This window comes from Camelina sativa, chromosome 17 (assembly GCF_030686135.1).
Source record: "Camelina sativa cultivar CO46 ecotype springtype chromosome 17, ASM3068613v1".
Lineage (NCBI taxonomy): Eukaryota > Viridiplantae > Streptophyta > Magnoliopsida > Brassicales > Brassicaceae > Camelina > Camelina sativa.
The window spans coordinates 14,957,213-14,975,956 of NC_141896.1; the positions used below are offsets into that span (position 1 = coordinate 14,957,213).

The 18,744-nt window shown below is 40.1% G+C and overlaps 2 protein-coding genes and 3 pseudogenes across 7 annotated transcripts; 2 read left to right on the forward strand and 3 right to left on the reverse strand.

Annotated features, from left to right (window-relative positions):
- Positions 1-1,208: 1,208 nt before the first annotated feature.
- On the reverse strand, positions 1,209-2,156 carry LOC104757761 (large ribosomal subunit protein eL28y-like; annotated as a pseudogene). Its single transcript, XR_015587524.1, has 3 exons — positions 2,024-2,156; positions 1,672-1,834; positions 1,209-1,438 (listed from the first exon to the last, which is right to left on the reverse strand). The product of XR_015587524.1 is annotated as a large ribosomal subunit protein eL28y-like (transcript).
- A 3,703-nt stretch (positions 2,157-5,859) lies between these two features.
- LOC147923763 (uncharacterized) lies at positions 5,860-8,168 on the reverse strand. 4 transcript variants are annotated; one of them, XR_015587813.1, is made up of 8 exons: positions 7,735-8,118; positions 7,521-7,633; positions 7,098-7,180; positions 6,826-6,889; positions 6,657-6,738; positions 6,350-6,576; positions 6,188-6,228; positions 5,860-6,097 (listed from the first exon to the last, which is right to left on the reverse strand). XR_015587813.1 is itself a non-coding variant. In XM_087497380.1 (4 exons), exons 1-4 carry the CDS (start codon positions 7,950-7,952, stop codon positions 6,482-6,484), a joined length of 459 nt encoding a protein of 152 aa, XP_087353506.1. In that variant the 5' UTR covers positions 7,953-8,168; the 3' UTR covers positions 6,272-6,481. The 4 variants fall into 4 exon arrangements, 1 of the variants encoding a protein (XP_087353506.1); XR_015587811.1 differs by lacking the exon at positions 7,098-7,180 and having other exon boundaries at positions 7,735-8,163; XR_015587812.1 differs by lacking the exons at positions 7,098-7,180; positions 7,521-7,633 and having other exon boundaries at positions 7,735-8,152.
- Positions 8,169-13,600: 5,432 nt separating this feature from the next.
- On the forward strand, positions 13,601-16,884 carry LOC147923764 (uncharacterized). The gene is made up of 5 exons (XM_087496543.1): positions 13,601-13,882; positions 13,974-14,102; positions 14,168-15,211; positions 15,905-16,177; positions 16,252-16,884. The coding sequence occupies exons 1-5, from the start codon at positions 13,601-13,603 to the stop codon at positions 16,882-16,884; spliced, it is 2,361 nt and encodes a 786-aa protein (XP_087352669.1).
- Positions 16,885-17,200: 316 nt separating this feature from the next.
- On the forward strand, positions 17,201-18,689 carry LOC147923765 (NAC domain-containing protein 16 pseudogene; annotated as a pseudogene). The gene is made up of 3 exons (XR_015587476.1): positions 17,201-17,671; positions 17,927-18,204; positions 18,306-18,689. The product of XR_015587476.1 is annotated as an NAC domain-containing protein 16 pseudogene (transcript).
- A 28-nt stretch (positions 18,690-18,717) lies between these two features.
- Positions 18,718-18,744, reverse strand: part of LOC147923766 (agamous-like MADS-box protein AGL49 pseudogene) — a 29,045-nt pseudogene continuing 29,018 nt past the window's right edge.

Consider the following 18,744-nt stretch of genomic DNA (forward strand, 5'->3'; position numbering starts at 1 on the left):
CCAAAATCCAATCCTAGAAGTGGAGATATTTGACGTTTGGGGGATAGACTTCATGAGACCATTCAACCCCCATCTAATGGGAATGTCTATATTCCGGTGGCAGTTGATTACGTTTCTAAGTGGGTCCAATCCATAGCAAGCCCTACCAATGATCACAAGGTTGTTCTGAAGCTGTTCAAAAGTATAATCTTTCCAAGGTATGGGTGATCAGTGATGGTGGAACTCACTTCGTTAACAAAGTTTTTGAGAGCATGCTGAGAAAGTATGGGGTCAAGCACAAGGTGTACTGCGTATCACCCTCAGACCAGCGGATAGGTTGAAGTTTCGAACAAGCAGATCAAGGGCATCTTGTCAAGGATTGTTGGAGTTTTGAAGAAAGATTGGTCTGTCAAGTTGGACGAGGGTTCATGTAGTTTGCACATGCATATTAGGATTGCATTTAGGTTTATTCATATAGGGTTGTTGCATTTAGCATAGGGGTTGATGATGATTGTAACCTTGTTAGCATGCTGGATTCAATAGGATAGGATCAAGGCCCTTGTTCTTAGTTCTTTGATGCTTGTTGATTGAACCTCAAAAGGTAAGATTGAAGCATGTTTTGAATTGATATCATTCCCTATCTACCTGAACCTAATCCTGACTTGCAATTATCCTGTTATGCATTGAAGTCGAACTCATGGATACCATATACATACTTGGATTGTCTTTCACATTTTTAGCACCCTTGTTAATCCAAGTAGCTGATTCCCATCTTTGGAACAGTTCCCCGCACCCTTAACCAACAGTTCTTTCAAGCCAATTGTATTCTTGAGTGTTAGGCCTTTTTTCGAGTTGAGCTTGTTAGAAAGTGTTAGGTTCTAACCGACAAGATTAGGATCCTGTGTGGTTCTAGTTCGCGTTATCCGGACTAGTAGGACTAGGTGAGAACTCAATTTTGGGTATTGGGTATGGATTTTTGCAGAAAAGTGAGTGTAAAAAGAAAGTAAAGGGTAGAAAGTCTTTAGGAGGGGGATGTGTTTTCAAGGTTTACAAGTCTAGTAAATGATTTGGGTTTAGCAAAATAATGAGTTATTGGTTATGGGCATAAAACGAAAAGATTAGACAAAGAAAAGAAAGTAAAATGTTTAAGATGTCTAGATTCCTTAGAGCATCACCATTGGTTGCATTTAAGCAAAGTTGTTAAAAACATTAATTTGAATAAAAGTGAATAAAATTTGAAGTTAACAAACTTCTTAAGAAACTTTCTATTTTTATTGTCCATTGGTAGTATCTAAAAATGTGGTCATTATTTTGGTCCTCCTCGGGAACTCCTTCTTGAAGACAGACTTGTTAACAGAGAGCATAGGCTTGTTTTGTCTTTTTCTCTTGGTGGTTCCGAGTACCACACCTTGGTCCTTGTCAGCTGCCTGGATGGTCACTGTCTTCTTGTTGGCCAAACCTGTAATCATATCAAAAAAACTACAAATTAAAATAAAGTCTATAGATTCTTATACAAATCCAATCATAGACTTCAATTTCAATCTAACAAACCCCAACCAATTCAATAATTCACCAATTACATTTCCATAGACTTAGGCATTGACTTGTCTTCATATAAGCAACATTCTATCACACAGATTCAGAAATCAAAAATTGAGATAAATCTAGAGTGAACAAGAGTTGAATCAATACCAGAGTGCTTGTAAGAGTTGAGGTTGATGAGGTGTGTTTTTCTCTTTGCTGAACTGAACCTTGGCATTACCTCTGCCGAACTGCTTCACCAAGAAACAGTTGTTTCTCTTTACGAGATCCCAGACCAGCTGTCCTCGAACTGTTGCCATTTCGAGCTCCTTCACTAATTTTTGCAAAACGAAAATATTTATTAACATAACATATATGAAACAATCAATCAAGGGCTTAAACAGAATAAAGAACAACCTACAGCATGCAAAAACAAAATCCAACAGCTAAACATGCACATCCTATATGAAGATCTGCATAAACGCTATGTTAAAGAGAGTAAAGTAGGCTCAGCAAAAATCACCTTGTTGTAGAGTATAACTCCAGAAGAGAGTATACGACATTGATAGGTGCAAAGGTGTTGATCGGAATGATCACTCAAAGTTTGTAGCAGAGCAGGAGCAGGAAGAGGAGAATCTTGGTATATGACTATCTGCTTGCTGGAACCAGAGGCGTTGGCGGAGATTGGGCTGCCTCCAGCGTCGGACTTGAGCCTTTTTGGCGGCGGAGTTCTCAAAACAACCTAGAACTCTAATTTTGTTAACATCAATTCCCAATTCGCAATTAACAACGTAGAGAAGTGTAGAAATTGGATCATACCTCGTTAAGATTAGACTCCTGCTTGGGTTTCCCGAATACTCGATTCATCATGTTCAAATTCACCGAAACCCACACGAACACAGGCCACTAAAAATTTCAGATTTGGCCATCATACTGATCTATACAAGCCAAAAATCTTCCTCAATCAAGCCAAAAAATTCAGATATTGATCTAGATGGATGTATGAAGAGTATCTTCCTCAATCAAGATGAAACTCTTTCTCGATGATGAAAGAGAAAAGACGACACCGATTAACAAAAAATAAAAACACTGCTTTTTTTTTTTCTTCTAAAACTTTACTCAGAGGCTGACACGTGTTAGGTAAGCATCGTTGCTAAAATGTCTAAGCTAAAGATCGATTGTTAAGTAATTAGGATTTTTGATTTATTTTTTTAGCTTTTTAAGCAACCAATTTTGCTTAAATGCAACCAATGGAGATGCTCTTAGAAGAAAAGAAAAAGAACCTTACTGATAGTAAAGATTTCCCAATCCGCTAGAATGATAAGAAGTGAACATCTCCTAAGTCCAAGTGTAAAGAATGAAAGAATGGGTTTGAGATAATGTTTGTGATGAAGGGTAGAACCAACTTCGGTTTGGAACGTTCTTTGGGTAGACAGGGCGCTGCTCTTGTATGTATCAGTTGGTTTCAACCTTTAGCCTTCTCTTACGCTCAACTCCTTTTCGTGAGAGAAACTTGTTCTGAATTGATGAAACCACTTGAGAAGGAGACCATCTAAGTCTCTAACCTTTTACCCTAGCCAAATGAGTTCAACGACATTGCTTAGCTCGATTCACGGTTCTCTGTTAATGAATGTTAAAGGGAATGATTGATAGGATTGCATATGTAGAAAAAATATAGAGTTCCTTCACCATGCATCATAGAACTAAAAACAAGGACCTTGATTCTAACTATTTTATTTACATTTTTAGGTTCTGAGACCCCATCTTCACACATCTCTTTCATACTCTGTTCTTGATTGTTTGCTTGAGGGCAAGCAAAGAGTAAGTTTGGGGGAGTTGATATGTCTATATTTTGCCTCTCCTTAGCATATATTTATCATGCATTTAGCTAAGATAACTCATTGGTTTGCATCATTTTCTAGTCCTTTCTATACACTGTGCATGTTTAGGTAGTTCTTGCATCATCCTTGCATACATTGTGCATTTTGGAGTATTTCAGGTACTTAGAAGGCGTTAGAAGTGCATTGCTCGACTCATCCGCTGCACAACACTCCCGGAACCATCTCTCGAGCCAATCTCACAACACTTCCAGGAAGCGTCAACCGAGCCATCTCCAGGAAGCGTCAACCGAGCCATCCGTTCAAGCCCTTCAACTCGAGTGGGATTTAGCTTTCGATGTCTTCATCAAAGTTGTGGAGAATTGAGTTATCTTTCCAACTCCGTTTATTTCAAGCCAATCGGAGGTATGGTTCAAGAGTTATCATCGTTTTAGTGGATGCGTATACACCACGATCGAGCCATGCTCTCCCGCCACGCACTCCAGCTTGTTTGATCGAGCCATGCTCCCCCGCCACGCACTCCAGCTTGTTTGATCGAGCCATGCTCCCCCGCCATGCACTCCATCTTGTTTGATCGAGCCATGCTCCCCCGCCACGCACTCCAGCTTGTCTGATCGAGCCATGCTCCTCAGCCGTCCGTCCGAGCCATGATGACACTGCATTGCATTCGACGCGCACGGACTCGATCGCACATATTGGGAAGAAAAACGTTTGGTTTCACACGGTTCAGGAGATTACCGAACCGACGCTTTACCTTGTCGTTTTAAGTTTTAGGGCTTTCCATATTTTCACTATAAATACATTTTGTTAAGTCTTGGTTGAGACATCTTATCTTTTAATCTCGTATTGTTTCCCTTCCCAGAAGGTTTAAACCTAGCCACAAAATACGTTCTGAGACTTGCATTCCGATATCGTTGAGATTTATTGAGATTTTGCATTTGATTGCTTCTACAAAGTTGTTCATCTTATTTTTAATTATCTACCTAATAATGCTTGTTTCAATGTTTTCTGAGTTTGTATCTTTGGTGATGATTTCTGGATCTGAGTAGTTTGTTAGTTCTTGAGGATGGGATAGATTAGGTGGAGGATCTTAGGATGTAGAATGTTTAAGCTTTGATTGTATGATTCCCTTCTGGACTAGAATTAGAAATACTAGTTTCTCTCTGATCAATTGGGACTAGGTTCGAGACATTTCCACACCCAAAAGGTGTTTGATGAAATGTCTGACCAACTAGTGCCAGAGACTTACGTTCCTAGCCTAAGAGATTAGTTGTCTAGGATGTTTGTTGACGTGAATGAACTTGTTTGTCATGCCTGCTCGACCATGTTTCTCTAGCGAGAGCTAGGTATGGAAGTGGTTGAGTCTGAGTAGCTTTTGTCAAGAGATTGGATTAGCTAAGTTGTGATGTTCATTGTTCAGGGATAGTTTGCTTGTGGTATGTTAAACAATCTGTAGACTAGGATACTCCACCGACATCAATTACTCCCATCCTTAGGACTTTTATCTTTTTAATTGATATTACATTTCCGAGACTGTTTCATTTGTTCATGCTTAGAATCGTTTTCGGTTTCACTTATTCTTGTTCGCTTCTTGTCATACATTTTTGTTTCTGGTTCTGTGACTCATTTCCGTTTTGTATTTTGACCATTCTAGGATTGTTAGAAAATTACTCTTTTTGAATTGGCTTAACTTGTGACTTCTTGATTGCATCTTGAGTGACTAGCATCATCCCATTTGGATTGACACCTTAAGGACTACAACTACATAAGGTTAATTGAACCTGCTAGGATAGACACACAAAAATCTTAGTATCAATATTTGTGTTTCTTTACCCAATTATCGGAAACAACAATTACCGGAACTGGATCCATAAAAGAAAATGAAGAAGAATGAGGAAATTAATAATAATGAGTGTAATTAAGAAGTTAAGAACGAGGAGAAAAACAAGGGGAAAAACAAGGTGAAGAACACTTTTGAACCAATTGAAGAACAAGAGTCGAAGGAACGACGTTTCGTATTTCCGGAGAAGATGATGACATGGAATGCTGACATGGATGATGCGTTCGAAGTGGCAAGTCAGCCACTAAACGAACATGTAAATCCACTAGTAAAAATGTGTAGCATTGTTACAGAAAAAAATGTGGGTATAAGGCTTTTTTGTAGCTAAAAAATGTTTGTTACAATTTTGTTACCAAAATAATTAGTAACTATTTGGTAGTAGCAAATGTTTTCAGTATAGCAAATTATCGCAAACTGTTACAGTTTAGTTACAACTTATCTGTAACTAATTGATACAAAAAGTTACAGTTATTTGTGGGTATTTGCTACTTCTTGTTTCGGTTATTTACGTAGTAATTAGCTTCAAACACTCACAATTTGGTTGTCTTTGATTAATGACAGATAGCGACATAGTTCAGTGTCATAAACTTGTGACGAAATGTGACCAAAATTTTGTGGAATATTAGATACACTTAGCTTCGAATTAAATTGAAAAGTTTTATATCTAGCACCAAAAACAAATTATGTGAAAATATGTTAAAAATTAAATTGCAAAACATACACAATTACAATTAATGTTAAACCTTAGTTTAATATCATACATTCAAATAGAAGATATATAAATACATTCAAAAAAAGATTTTCAAACCAGAAGAGTTTTGACTTGAGCCCCATTAGTTGTGCATGTCTGCTGTTCTTTAACCTCGAGAGCAAGCTTCGAGACAACATGCTCAAGTTTGGTTCCAACCAACATGACAAGCTTAAACAACAAACAAATACAAACACATTCTCTTAGTGTTAGTCTTATTAATTTCAAGTTTTTTACTTATTCTTGCTTTTGTTTACTTACAATGGCAGGGATTAATGATAACTAAAAGTACATATTCAGGCCTGCAATGAAATCATATAATTAGTAAAGATAAGGCAGGAAATCATATAATTAGTAAAGATAAGGCTTAAATATGGAGATACAAATGGAATGCACTTTGTCTTTATGTAACCGATGACTTACCATGAACATTTATGCAGATGCATACTATAGCATAAATCCAAACTTCAGGAAGTGAAGATTGTAACTTAACCAAGAGCCCCATGATTTCTTTAGCTGCAGTTGCGTCTACATTCTATGGATGACATATTGCGTCTACAGTCTATGGATGACATATTTATTGTGAGCCAGTATGGATAACCAAGCAAGAACTGCCCAAATCCCATCTTTCTCACGGATATGATCCGAACCTAAGGGAAAAGGTTGTTTGTGAGCTGTGTAAGGTTCTTAAAGTTGTAAGACATGTGATGAACTAGCAACAGAAACTAACCAGTTCCAAAACTCTCTTCTCCACATACAGAACACATCCCAGCATCCATAAGATTGCAAAAAAAATTCCAGCCTGTTGGAACCTGGAAGATAGATATATTAGAAAAACGGACCAAGTTACGTAATTCCAGTAGGTGGAAGCTAGAGAGAAGCTGCACAGTGACATGTACCTCAAAGAACTTCAGACCTAAGGTTTTTGCAACGACATCAAGGGCAGCTGAGGTCGGCATGCTCCTTAAATACAAATGTGAAAGTTGAGAATTAAATGAGAAGATAAATATTGGATAAATATTGAATTAAACGACATCAAGGGAAACTGTTTAAATGAGAATTAAACAGTTGAATAAAGAGTATTGGATAAACTTAATTTCTAAGAAACGCCTACCTAATTCCTACAATGCCATGAAACTATACAGCTTAAGGTAAAAGCATGGGAAGTTACCATCCAAATGAGAAAACGATCGTGTATAAAAATGAGTCAGTGGATTTGATCTGCTAGCAAAGATAAAGAAACTTTTGCATATTCTGCATAAAAGCATCACCACACTCAAGCGAGTTCATGAATGAACAACCTATATATACTGAACATAGTCCTAGTTTCATGTTGTTCCATAAGATAAATGAGTCATCATGTGCCCTCAAGATGAAACCCATCAAAGAAACATACACAAATGTTAATATCGATGGTTTTCCCTCAATATGTAAACTAAAGATATAATCTATCGACATATACTAAAGAGCACAATATTTGAGCTGAGCATTGTAAATTAAAAACCTTTACTAAGGCTTACAAAAACAATGAACACATCTGAAACTTTGAAACTAAATCTCATTATATCAAAATATAAAGGAACAGAGGACTAACCCCGCAAATTCTTTGCAATGAAATCGGAGAAAGACCTTAAACATCTGCTTAGACCGTTCTAAAGTCTCATCGCCTAAGCGGAGCTTAAACCAATAACCAAACATAGTCCCAATCTAAGAAAAACGAAGAAAACAAACAAAAACTAATAAACCAGCATCGTAAACTGAAACAAGTAACTTGAGAAGCTGATAAAGACATAGAAGAGAGAGAGAACCGTGAGAGAAGAAGGATGGCGAAGAAGAAGGCGTGGAGGCTCCGTAAGAAGGCATCGGAATCAGTATCAGTCTTAGATCCAGAATCTGAATCGGAGAGAAGCGGAAGCGACACCAGTGATTTTACCTGGAACAACGGTTGTGGTACCTGTTTCAAAAGAGATAAAGAGAGACTAACAGAGAGACTCATTCTTCTTCTTAACTCTCTAGTCAGATCCATAAACGGAAAAGAAAAAAAAAACACAACGGGTTTTGGATGAATCGGGTGGGTTTGGTGGTAGCTGCGGCGGAGGAAGACGACGAGAAGAGAAGAGAGAGGAAATCTGGAGACGATGAGAAGAGGAGATCTGAAAAGGAAAGGAGATTTAGAGACGAAGAGAAGATATGGAGACGAAGAGGTGAAATTACAAGGAAAAAGAAAAATAAAAAATGAAAATTTTGTGTTTTGGTTAAGCCATTAAATTTTTATTTTTATTTTTATTTTTATTTTTATTTAGATTCACAAAAATGTAAACCTAAATAAAAAGATGTTTTGTGTTTTGGTTCACTTAAGCAGAAAATGATGTTTTTCATTATAGATTAAAATCATAGATAAATTTTCTTTTTATATAGATTCATAAAAATGGTTTTGTGTGTTTGGTTTACACTTAAGCAGAAAAATGTTTTAAGCAATGTTTAAAATGTTTAAGGGTGAGGAAAATGCTACAATTTCCTACATTTAGTGTTGTGTGTCACAGTGTTACAAAATTTTGTGTCACTAAGTATGTAGCATTTTTTCTACAAATTATGTATGTTACTATTTGTCACTATGTAGTTACACTTAGTAACTAATTAGCTACAATAACTATTAACTTAAAATTTGTCACTAATTTGTAACAGTTTATAGATATTATTTGTTATTAATTTTTTGTAGCAAGAAAATGTAATTATATGATACGAATTTACTAGTGATCAGCCTAATTAAATCAGCCATCAAACAAGATTAAAACTCAGCCGCTTAATGTCATAACTCAACTGAAAATTTGTAACTCAGCCGTATCGTTTAATAAGTCATCCGTAACTGAATGATATTCTAGTAATTAATCTTTTGCTACTAAGTCAGCCGTAAAATGGCGGAGTTGTCCGATAAGTCAGCTTATGATGGCTGAGTTATAGTGATTAACCATAACTCAGCCATAACGACATCTCATAAGTCAGCCGCTGATCATATCTCAGCCAATCGGAAAAGGTTAATTCAGCCGTGTCGTAGTGATAACTCAGCCAAAATTTTGACAATTCAACTATCGGGTAAAAACTTAGCCGTAAGTACGGCTGAGTTATAGCATAACTCAGCCAGATTTCATTAAGTCAGCCGTAACTCTTGGCTGAGTTATGCTCTAAGTCAGCTGTCCGCTCTAACTCAAATGTTTTTTCCATAAATCAGTCGCAACATACCATAACTCAGCCGTCATTACCTCTGTAACGCGTTACGACTGAGTTATTTAATTGACGTCAGCAATTTCTGACGTGGCAATGACATTTTATTAATTACATTTTTTTTTGTAACATAAAACAAGGACACACTGGGTATTTTGAAAATATCCGAAATATCTTAGTAATAAAAGATGTTTTGTTGGTTCTGGTAATATTACCTAAAATATATAACATTTGAGTAAATCTCCCTTGTTGTATTGAAAAAAGTTGTATCATCTATGTAACCAAAGTGATTTCAAACTAACAATATATAAAAAAACACTCTCAGTTCTAAAAATGCGGTGGTGAATGAGGAAAGACTTAGGTTGTTGGTTCAGAAATTTTAATTGATTTATTATTCTACATATAATTTAGAAATTCTCACATATTTTAAAATTAGTCATGTGGATTTTAAAATAACCAGATTAATTACCATCGTAATTGAGTTCACAAGCTTAGAGAGGGTGATGGGAAGGGGATCAATGCATGGTTGGGCGAGGGTGAACGGCTGATTTCATCGTTTTATATAAATAACTTTGTGTTAAGGAAAACGAGATGGTATTAAAAGCTCTACAAGACTCATTTCAAGGGGAAAGATGATCAAACAAAAACACGAGTATGGAATCTAGACCGCAAGAAGAAATCTACTTAATTTGGAGGAAGTTATAAAATGTAACATTTCCACATATTATGAAGTGTAACATTGCTTCTCCATGGATTAATAGCTCCTTAACTAACTACAAGAGATGAGTTAGTGTTTCATGCTAGAGACGCTTTTCCAAGCATAGATAAGTGATGCGCTATGTTGCATTTTGTAAGCACTTTAGACGTTACAAAACCTGCATATTATCCGAGTGGTATTAATCTCAGACAATGTATCCGGCGATAAAGGCAACTAATAACCATCAGAATTGGTCAAGGTGTTATCAGGTATCTCTTAAGAGAAATTCATAGCATAAATAAATAGGTTTAACAGATGGGGGGATGGTCATCGAATAGCAGTTTCTACTAATAAAGTGGCTAAAGATATTGCGAAAAAAATTTCAATATTTTTTTGTTTCACGATCAATTGTTTTTTAAAGCATCATTGTTTTTTTTTTCTTCTTTGTTGTAATTTATTTTAGAGTCGATGTTTGCTTCTTAAAAAAAAAAAAAAATTATTTTTGACTAATGACCATTCTGCAAATTTTGTAATACAAATTTATTTTATTTATACCTTGCGATTATGTAATGTGATATACAGACTCGAGTCATATTTGGTTTTCTTTAAAATGTTAGTTTGATAAGTATTCAATTAATATAGTAGGATTCAACTTATAAGTTAGGTCAATAAACTAGTACAACTAACTTTAAATCTCGGCAAAAATATTCTCTCTCAAGGGCGATAGAAATGGCGACGGTACATTAGGGTTTTGAAGCTGGGGTCTGATTTCTGTATGATTCGGGGGGTTTCTTTGGCATGATTTGGGGATCTCTCTGGTGATTTAGGTATCGGATTGAATGGGATTAAGAGATTTCGATCACGAGATCCGCTGGATATCGGTGATTACTTCTTCCTCTGGGTGTGGCGATTGCTGTTTTTCGGATTTGATCTTGATTATTTGGGATCTTCAGAGATCCCTTATTACAAAGTTTGATCTATTTTGGAAGGGCTGGGGGCTATTATATCCCGAGGTTTCATTGTTCATCTGATTCGATCTATTGGTATTTATTATGGTAGAGATATGGAATCGCTGGTGGAGCGAGATCTCGACGGCTTCTATCGGGTTGTTTTTGGAAGGTTGAGATCTGAGTTTCCTTGTCGAGAGTGTGGTGGCGATTGTTTCTCTCTGTCTCGATTTGGTAATGAAGTCCGGATGGTACTTAAAGAGGTTGTTTTGGTTTTGGGTATTTTGCATATCTCTCTTGTCTCTCTTCTTCTCAACGACCCTTCAGTTTCAGTGGTGAGCTTGAGGTTTGTTGACATGTCGCAGAGCGGTCTTGTGGGAAACGGTTCGGTCCGATCATATGGCGGAGGCGGTGAGACCTCGACGGAAAATCAAAATTTCATATTTTGATAATTCGGACCTCATCGCAGGATACTCGAAGACCGTGGTGGGTCGGTGCTTCAATCCTAAATTACAGGACATGAAGGCACTGCTTATCATGATGCCAAGGATCTGGCAGGTCGAGGGTAGGGTCGTGGGTGCTGAATTGGGTTTAGGGAAGTTTCAATTCGATTTCGATGAAGAAGCTAACCTCGTTCAAGTTTTGAAGAAGGGTCCATCCATTCGACTCTTGGATGCTCTCTCTGGTCCGTTGGACACCGGTGGTGGATCTGGCTTATCCTTCGGCGATCACGTTCTGGGTTCAAGTGTCGGATGTACCAATTCAGTTCTGGCAGAGCCCACTTTTCGTGATATAGGTTCTGGTCTGGGGATTGTTGAGCGAGGTCGATCTTGATCGTGGCAGAGTGCAAGTCACTATTGACGGACTCAAGCCGATCTGCTTCGAGGTGGACATTGAATTCTTCAATGGTGAGATTACAATTGTCAAGTTGGATTATGAGTGGTTGTATGCTGGTGTAATCACTGCTTCAGTCTGTGTCACGACGTCTCCGTATGTCCTCTGCTTAAGAGCCGCTGGTCCATGGGGTAGAATGGATGTTGGGGTGGGACAAGCCCAGGGTAATGCTTTAAGTTACAAGGGAGATGTTCAGGCTGAGGCTAAACGGGGAGGGGGTCATGGTAAAGGGGGTCATCGGGGTCCCAATTATGGTGGTGCAAAGGTTCGCCCAGAGCGTTATCACGGGTTCCTCTTCGCGCACTAAGGATGCTTCTGGAATGGGTTTACCGCAAGATGTGCGGGGAAAGCAAAAAAAAGTCTCACGGGGACAGGGTCAACCAAGTGTTGATATGGGAATAAGCAAAATAAATCCAATAGGTGTGATTTTGTCTAAGCGGGGTCAGCAGGAGTTGGCGAATCAGCAGTCGAGGACTGCTAAGAAGGCATTGTTTCAAGATAAGAGTGACGTGGTGGTTCAGAAGGAGTCAGGCGGGGAGGGGGATGCGGAGGAGGGACAAATCTTGTCTTCTCCTCTCCAAGGTAGCGATGAGGGTGATGAGTCACTGCCAGTGGGTCCTGTGGTGCGGGTGCAGGGAGATACGATGGTTCTTGCTGTGGTTCCTCCGGGGGAGCAACCTGTACATCAGAGCTCAGCTCAAGAGATCTCGAGGGACAAACTCCAAGAGGTTGGTGTTATGCCGTTGGGTGTTGGTTTGCTTCCGGTTAATGTAGATTCGGTTGAGGGTAGTGTTCCCACTGCGGTTGCATCTCCAGATTTAGTGGGACAGTTTGGTTCGCAGAGACTCATTGTCAGTCCTTCAATGGAGGTTGAGGGGTCTTTGGCTATGGAAGAGGCGGAAGAGATTGGGGTGGGAGATGGTCAGACTGTGGAGGTCACTGGTGGGGAGGTGAATACTGACCAAGATATGGGAGAGGTTTCAGAGGAGGAATTGGGTAATGAGGGTGTGGAGGGCGCCCAGACTGCCTCAGTCAAGGTCAATGTGAGTGACAAGGGAAGGAAGGGGAAAGCTGTGGTGCTGCGGGGTGTATGTGCAAAGAAACGTAATGCGGCACTGTTGTTGTCTCCGAGGACTCGTCCTCCGCAGGGTTCTGTAATGGGTACTGGTGAACAAGCCTCTAAGGCCCAGGATGGTGTCAAGGGAGGCCCAGGTGGGGGAAAGCCACCAAAGCCAAAGCCAGTTAAATGAATGTACTAAGTTGGAATTGTCAAGGTCTAGGGAACAAAGCTACAATAGGAAACCTTAGGGATCTATGGTTTCAACATAGACCAGACTTTTTATTCATTATGGAAACAAATCAACCTTTTTCTTTTTTGGAACAATTTGTAGGCCATTTTGGCTATAAAAATTTAAAAACTGTGGAACCTGTTGGTTGTAGTGGGGGTTTGGCCCTTTTTTATAATAAAGATGATTTTAATGTTGAGATTTTAATGGCATCTAATAGGATGATTGATGTAGAAGCGGTTTACAAAGGAAAGTCTATTTTTTTAACATTTGTGTATGGTGATCCGGTTCCTAAGAACCGAGATTTGGTGTGGGAAAGATTGGTACGAATTAGTTCCTCTCAGACAACTCCTTGGTTTATTATTGGCGATCTTAATGAAATCACTGGTAACCACGAGAAAAGAGGGGGCGATTATGTCATGCTTCCTCTTTTCTCTCTTTCAATGGGATGATCCAGGATTGTGGATTTATAGAGTTTCCCTATTTGGGGGATTGTCTCTCCTGGCGTGGGTGGCGGGACAAAAAACCGATAAGATGACGTTTAGACAGGGCTTTGGGAAATGAGGACTGGCATGATTTATTTCCGGATACAATCACGGAATACTTGCCCAGGGTTGCCTCCGATCATATGCCTCTACTTGGTTGTATTGGGGCCAAACGGCCGAGGGGACGGTGGAACTTTATGTTCGACCGTCGTTGGGTCGGTAATGAGGGGCTTATGGAGGCAATTTCCTCAGGATGGGGTGCACCACCGGTCCGGGGGTCACCGAGTTTTGTTAACAAGGTGGTTAGTTGTAGGAGAGCGATTTCCCGTTGGCGGAAAGAACAGGCACCGTATGGTAGGGTGTTAATCGAGGATATTAAAAAGGAACTGGAGGCGGCCCAGGCTGATGATGCAACATCCCCTGAGGTAATCGCTGAGTTAACGGGTCGCCTGAGGGAGGCATATAAGGATGAGGAGATGCATTGGTATTTGAAAAAGTAGAAACCGGTGGATGCAGGTGGGTGACAAGAATACTAAGTATTTTCACGCCCAAACCAAACAAAGGCGGGCTCGTAATAGGATTGTCGGTCTTTACGACAAGCATGATGTTTGGTCTACGGATGACGTAACGGTTAAAGAAACCGCGGTATCATATTTTGCGACCTGTTTTCCACTATCAATCCGTCAAGTTTTGACGAAGTTTTGTTGGAGGTCAAATCCGTTATTACGGCAGTGGATAATAAACGATTAACGGCTCCAGCAACGGAGGCGGAAGTCAGAAAGGCGTTATTTATGATGCATCCAGATAAAGCTCCGGGCCCTGATGGAATGACTGCTTTGTTTTTCCAGAAGGCATGGGAAGTGGTCAAGACAGATCTGGTTTCTCTGGTTAATAGTTTCTTTGAGGAAAACGCCTTCGAGTCGGGGTTGAATCAGACACATATATGCCTGATTCCCAAGGTCACAAAACCGACCCGAAAGGCGGAGTTACGTCCGATTAGTTTATGCAATGTGGGATACAAGGTTCTATCAAAGGTTTTGTGTAATCGTTTGAAGACGATTTTACCTCGTTTAATCTCAGAAACTCAGTCTGCCTTTGTTCCTGGTCGTTTGATCTCGGATAACATTCTGATTGCTCAAGAGATGTTTCATGGTTTGCGGACTAATAACTCTTGTAAGGGAAAGTTTATGGCAATTAAGACGGATATGAGTAAGGCATATGATAGAGTGGAGTGGGGTTTTCTTGGGGCTTTATTTCGCCGAATGGGTTTTGCGGAAAAATGGATTTCATGGATAATGTTCTGTGTCTCCTCGGTTCAGTATCAAGTTTTAATTATTGGGCAGCCACATGGTCAGATTATACCTGAGAGAGGATTACGGCAGGGGGATCCCCTATCTCCTTACCTGTTTATTCTCTGCACGGAGGTTCTAATAGCGAATATTCGAAAAGCGGAAGCGGATAAGCGGATCACGGGGATTAAGGTGGCCAACAAGTGTCCCCCTATAACGCATTTGTTGTTTGCAGATGATAGTCTCTTCTTCTGCAAGGTAGATAAGGATCAGTGTGGAGTTGTTTTGGATATTTTAAAGCAGTATGAGGCTGCTTCTGGACAGCAGATAAATTTTGCAAAGTCTTCACTCCAGTTTGGACATACGGTTGATGATCCAGCTAGATTGGAGATGCAAGGGATTCTGGGAATTTCCAATCTGGGTGGGATGGGTTCATATTTAGGTATACCAGAGAGTTTGGGGGGGGTCTAAGACGAAGGTCTTCTCTTTTGTTCGGGATAGGTTACAGAGCCGCACAACTGGTTGGACGGCTAGATTGTTATCAAAAGGGGGCAAAGAGGTTATGGTTAAGTCAGTTCCGACTGCTGTCCCGAGTTTTGTAATGTCTTGTTATCGTTTACCGAAAACAATCACGTCCAAATTAACAAGTGCAATTGCTAATTTTTTGTGGAGTACCTCCGGTCAGGAGGGGGGTATGCATTGGTTAGCGTGGGACAAACTCTGCAGTAGCAAACAGTTAGGTGGTTTGGGTTTCAGAAATGTTGATGATTTCAATACGGCATTACTGGCTAAACAGTTATGGCGACTGATTGAGTTCCCGGACTCTCTGTTTGCCAGAGTTTTTAAAAGTAGGTACTACCGGAATTCGAATCCAATGGAACCATTGCGGTCCTACTCCCCTTCCTATGGATGGAGGAGTATTGTCTCTGCTCGCTCTTTGGTGAATATAGGGCTTATTAAACGGGTTGGCTCGGGAGATACCATTGATATATGGTCAGATCCCTGGATTCCAGCCCAATCCCCAAGACCAGCATTATAAAACGGGTCTCCTGTAGATCCTAATCTTTCCTTATCTCATTTTATTGATCCTTCCACGCGCACTTGGCGACGGATCGCCTTATCGAGCATTTCGATTCTGTCGATGTTCCTTTGATACAGGCAATTCCTCTCAGTAGTTATCCGAAAGGGGATTCCTTGGGGTGGCATTTTACAAAGTCTGGCAGATATTCGGTTAAATCAGGGTATGACACAGTGCGACTAGGTGTTCCCAGCTTTTTCAAAGCATTTGGGTCGGGGCCGGATATTACCACTCTCCTTGCCGGGGTTTGGCAAGTGCGGTGTCCACCAAAATTAAAGCATTTCATGTGGCAAGCTCTTACTGGTTGTATTTCTGTTTCGGCGAATCTGAGACGGCGTGGTGTTGCATGTGATGTTGGTTGTTCGAGGTGCGGGCGGAGGAAGAAACTGTTAACCATGTTCTTTTTCTTTGTCCTCCTGCACGTCAGGCCTGGGCTCTGGCTCATGTACCGGTGGGTCCGCAGCATTTTCCGACAGAGTCAGTTTATGCTAATGTGGATCACTTTATAGGACGGAACAACCCGGGTTCACAGGTGGATTTTTTCCCTTGGCTTATGTGGTATATTTGGAAAGTACGCAATGCCAAGGTTTTTGAAAACCATACGGAACACCCTGATGAGGTAGTACGGTTGGCCGAAGGGGAGGCGGCCTCTTGGTTTCTGGCTCAAACAGAGGAGGGGGATTTCGTGGGACCGTCACCTCCTTCCTTTTATGCTCGGACGCCTCGTGGATGTCCCAATTCCCTTTCTTCGGTGTTTTCTGGATATCGATGTTTTGTTGACGGCTCTTGGAAAGAGTCCGATGTTTTTTCAGGTGCAGGATGGTGTTGTACTTCTGTACAACAAGTGTCTCCTCTTCTCGGAGCTACCAATTACAGGCGCAGTCTTTCCCCGCTACACGCTGAAGTTGAAGCTTTTCGGTGGGCCATGCGCTGTATGATTGGACATGATTTTCGGGAGGTGACTTTTCTCACGGACTGTTCCGATTTGGTGAAGATGGTGTCTTCTCCCTCAAGAATGGCCGGCCTTTGCACCATATTTAGACGACATAAAGATGGATAGGGAGGAGTTTTCTTCTTTTTCTTTAGTTTATGTCCCGCGTAATGCTAATGTTAGGGCAGACTCTTTGGCACGCCAAGCGCGTGTAAGTTCGCACCATATTTTGTTTGTAAACGACTTTCCACCAAATTGGCTCGTTTGAGCTAATTTTCTTGTTGAAAAAAAAAAAAAAAGAAAAAAAAAGTAGGATTCAACTTGATGTTGGTAAAACATCCTAAAAGTCAAATAAATAAATAAAACTGTAGGCCACTTGGACGTATGCCAAAAAGCCCAGCAGATTCTCCGAAACTTCGTTTAGTCAGAAGCTGACACATCAAAAAAAACCAAACCAAATCATTCCTTTTGACTCAATCCAAAAAAAAAACTTTCTTCTATCGCCGATCAAAAAAAACTCTAGAAAATCTTCATCAATCCTCGCTCCCTTGTTCCGTTCGATCGCCGCTGTTCTTCTTTCACCGTGTTATGTAGGTTTGATCTCGTTTGTCTCCACTGATAAAAACTCGTGAGAGGCGAAAGAGAAAGGGTGTGTGTGTTCTGTTTTTTTTTTTTTTTTTTTTTTTTTTTTTAAGGGTTTACTTGTCGTTGACCCCAATCGATTCTGATTGTTTATCGGAGATGGCTGATTCGTGTTTCAAAGCGGGTAAGTTTAGCGCACCTGGGTTTCGATTTCACCCGACTGATGAGGAGCTTGTTGTTTATTATCTCAAGAGGAAGATCTGTGGTAGAAAGCTTCGTATCAATGCCATTGGTGTTGTTGATGTTTACAAAGTCGATCCTTCTGAATTGCCTGGTAACTTTTTGCAACCTCTTTGTACCTAATTTATGTATCCTGATCAATTAGGTTTTGGGTTGTTGATGATTCGTTGATTATGTGATTACTAGTAAGCCTCTGTTATTGCATCCGTTTGAGTCTTCTGATTTTGAATATTATAATCATTTCCTCTGTTGTTTTCACAATGTTTGGGTTCCCAATTTGTTTCATGTTATGCAATATTTATTATGTATGTTGGAATAACTTCTCTAACACGGCTGAATATACGTACAGGTCTGTCGATGTTGAAGACGGGAGATAGACAGTGGTTCTTTTTCACTCCGAGGAATAGGAAGTATCCAAACGCAGCTAGGTCAAGTAGAGGCACTGTAACTGGGTATTGGAAGGCTACAGGGAAGGATCGAGTCATTGAGTATAATTCAAGATCTGTAGGACTCAAGAAGACTCTTGTTTTCTATAGAGGTCGGGCTCCTAATGGTGAGCGGACTGATTGGGTGATGCACGAGTATACAATGGATGAAGATGAACTTGGGAGATGTAAGAACGCCAAGGTATTATCATATATCTGTTGCTCTTTGTCAAAATTATATCTTCTGGCCTCAGTTCATTATGAATTTGTAGTTAACTAAGCTTCTTTTTCTTATTTCTTCAGGAATATTATGCTCTTTATAAGCTGTACAAGAAAAGTGGGGCTGGTCCCAAAAATGGTGAACAGTATGGTGCTCCGTTCCAAGAAGAAGAATGGGTTGATAGTGATAGTGAAGAGGGCTATAACGTTGCTGTACCGGATGATCCTGCTGTGGTCCACTATGATAACTGTCGTCGTTTGGATGATCCTGTGGTCCACTATGACAACAGTCGTCGTATGGATGATCCTGTGGTCAACTATGACAACTGTCGTCGTATGGATGATACTAAATTTTGCAATCCTGTCAATGTTCGGTTACAGGACATCGAGAACCTTCTCAATGAAATTCCAGATGCACCCGGGGTCACTACAAGACAGTTTAACGGGTTTACTGGTGTTCCTCAGGTCAGTTTCTTCTCTCATGCTATGAGTTATATTATGGTTTTGCTACCAACATATTATT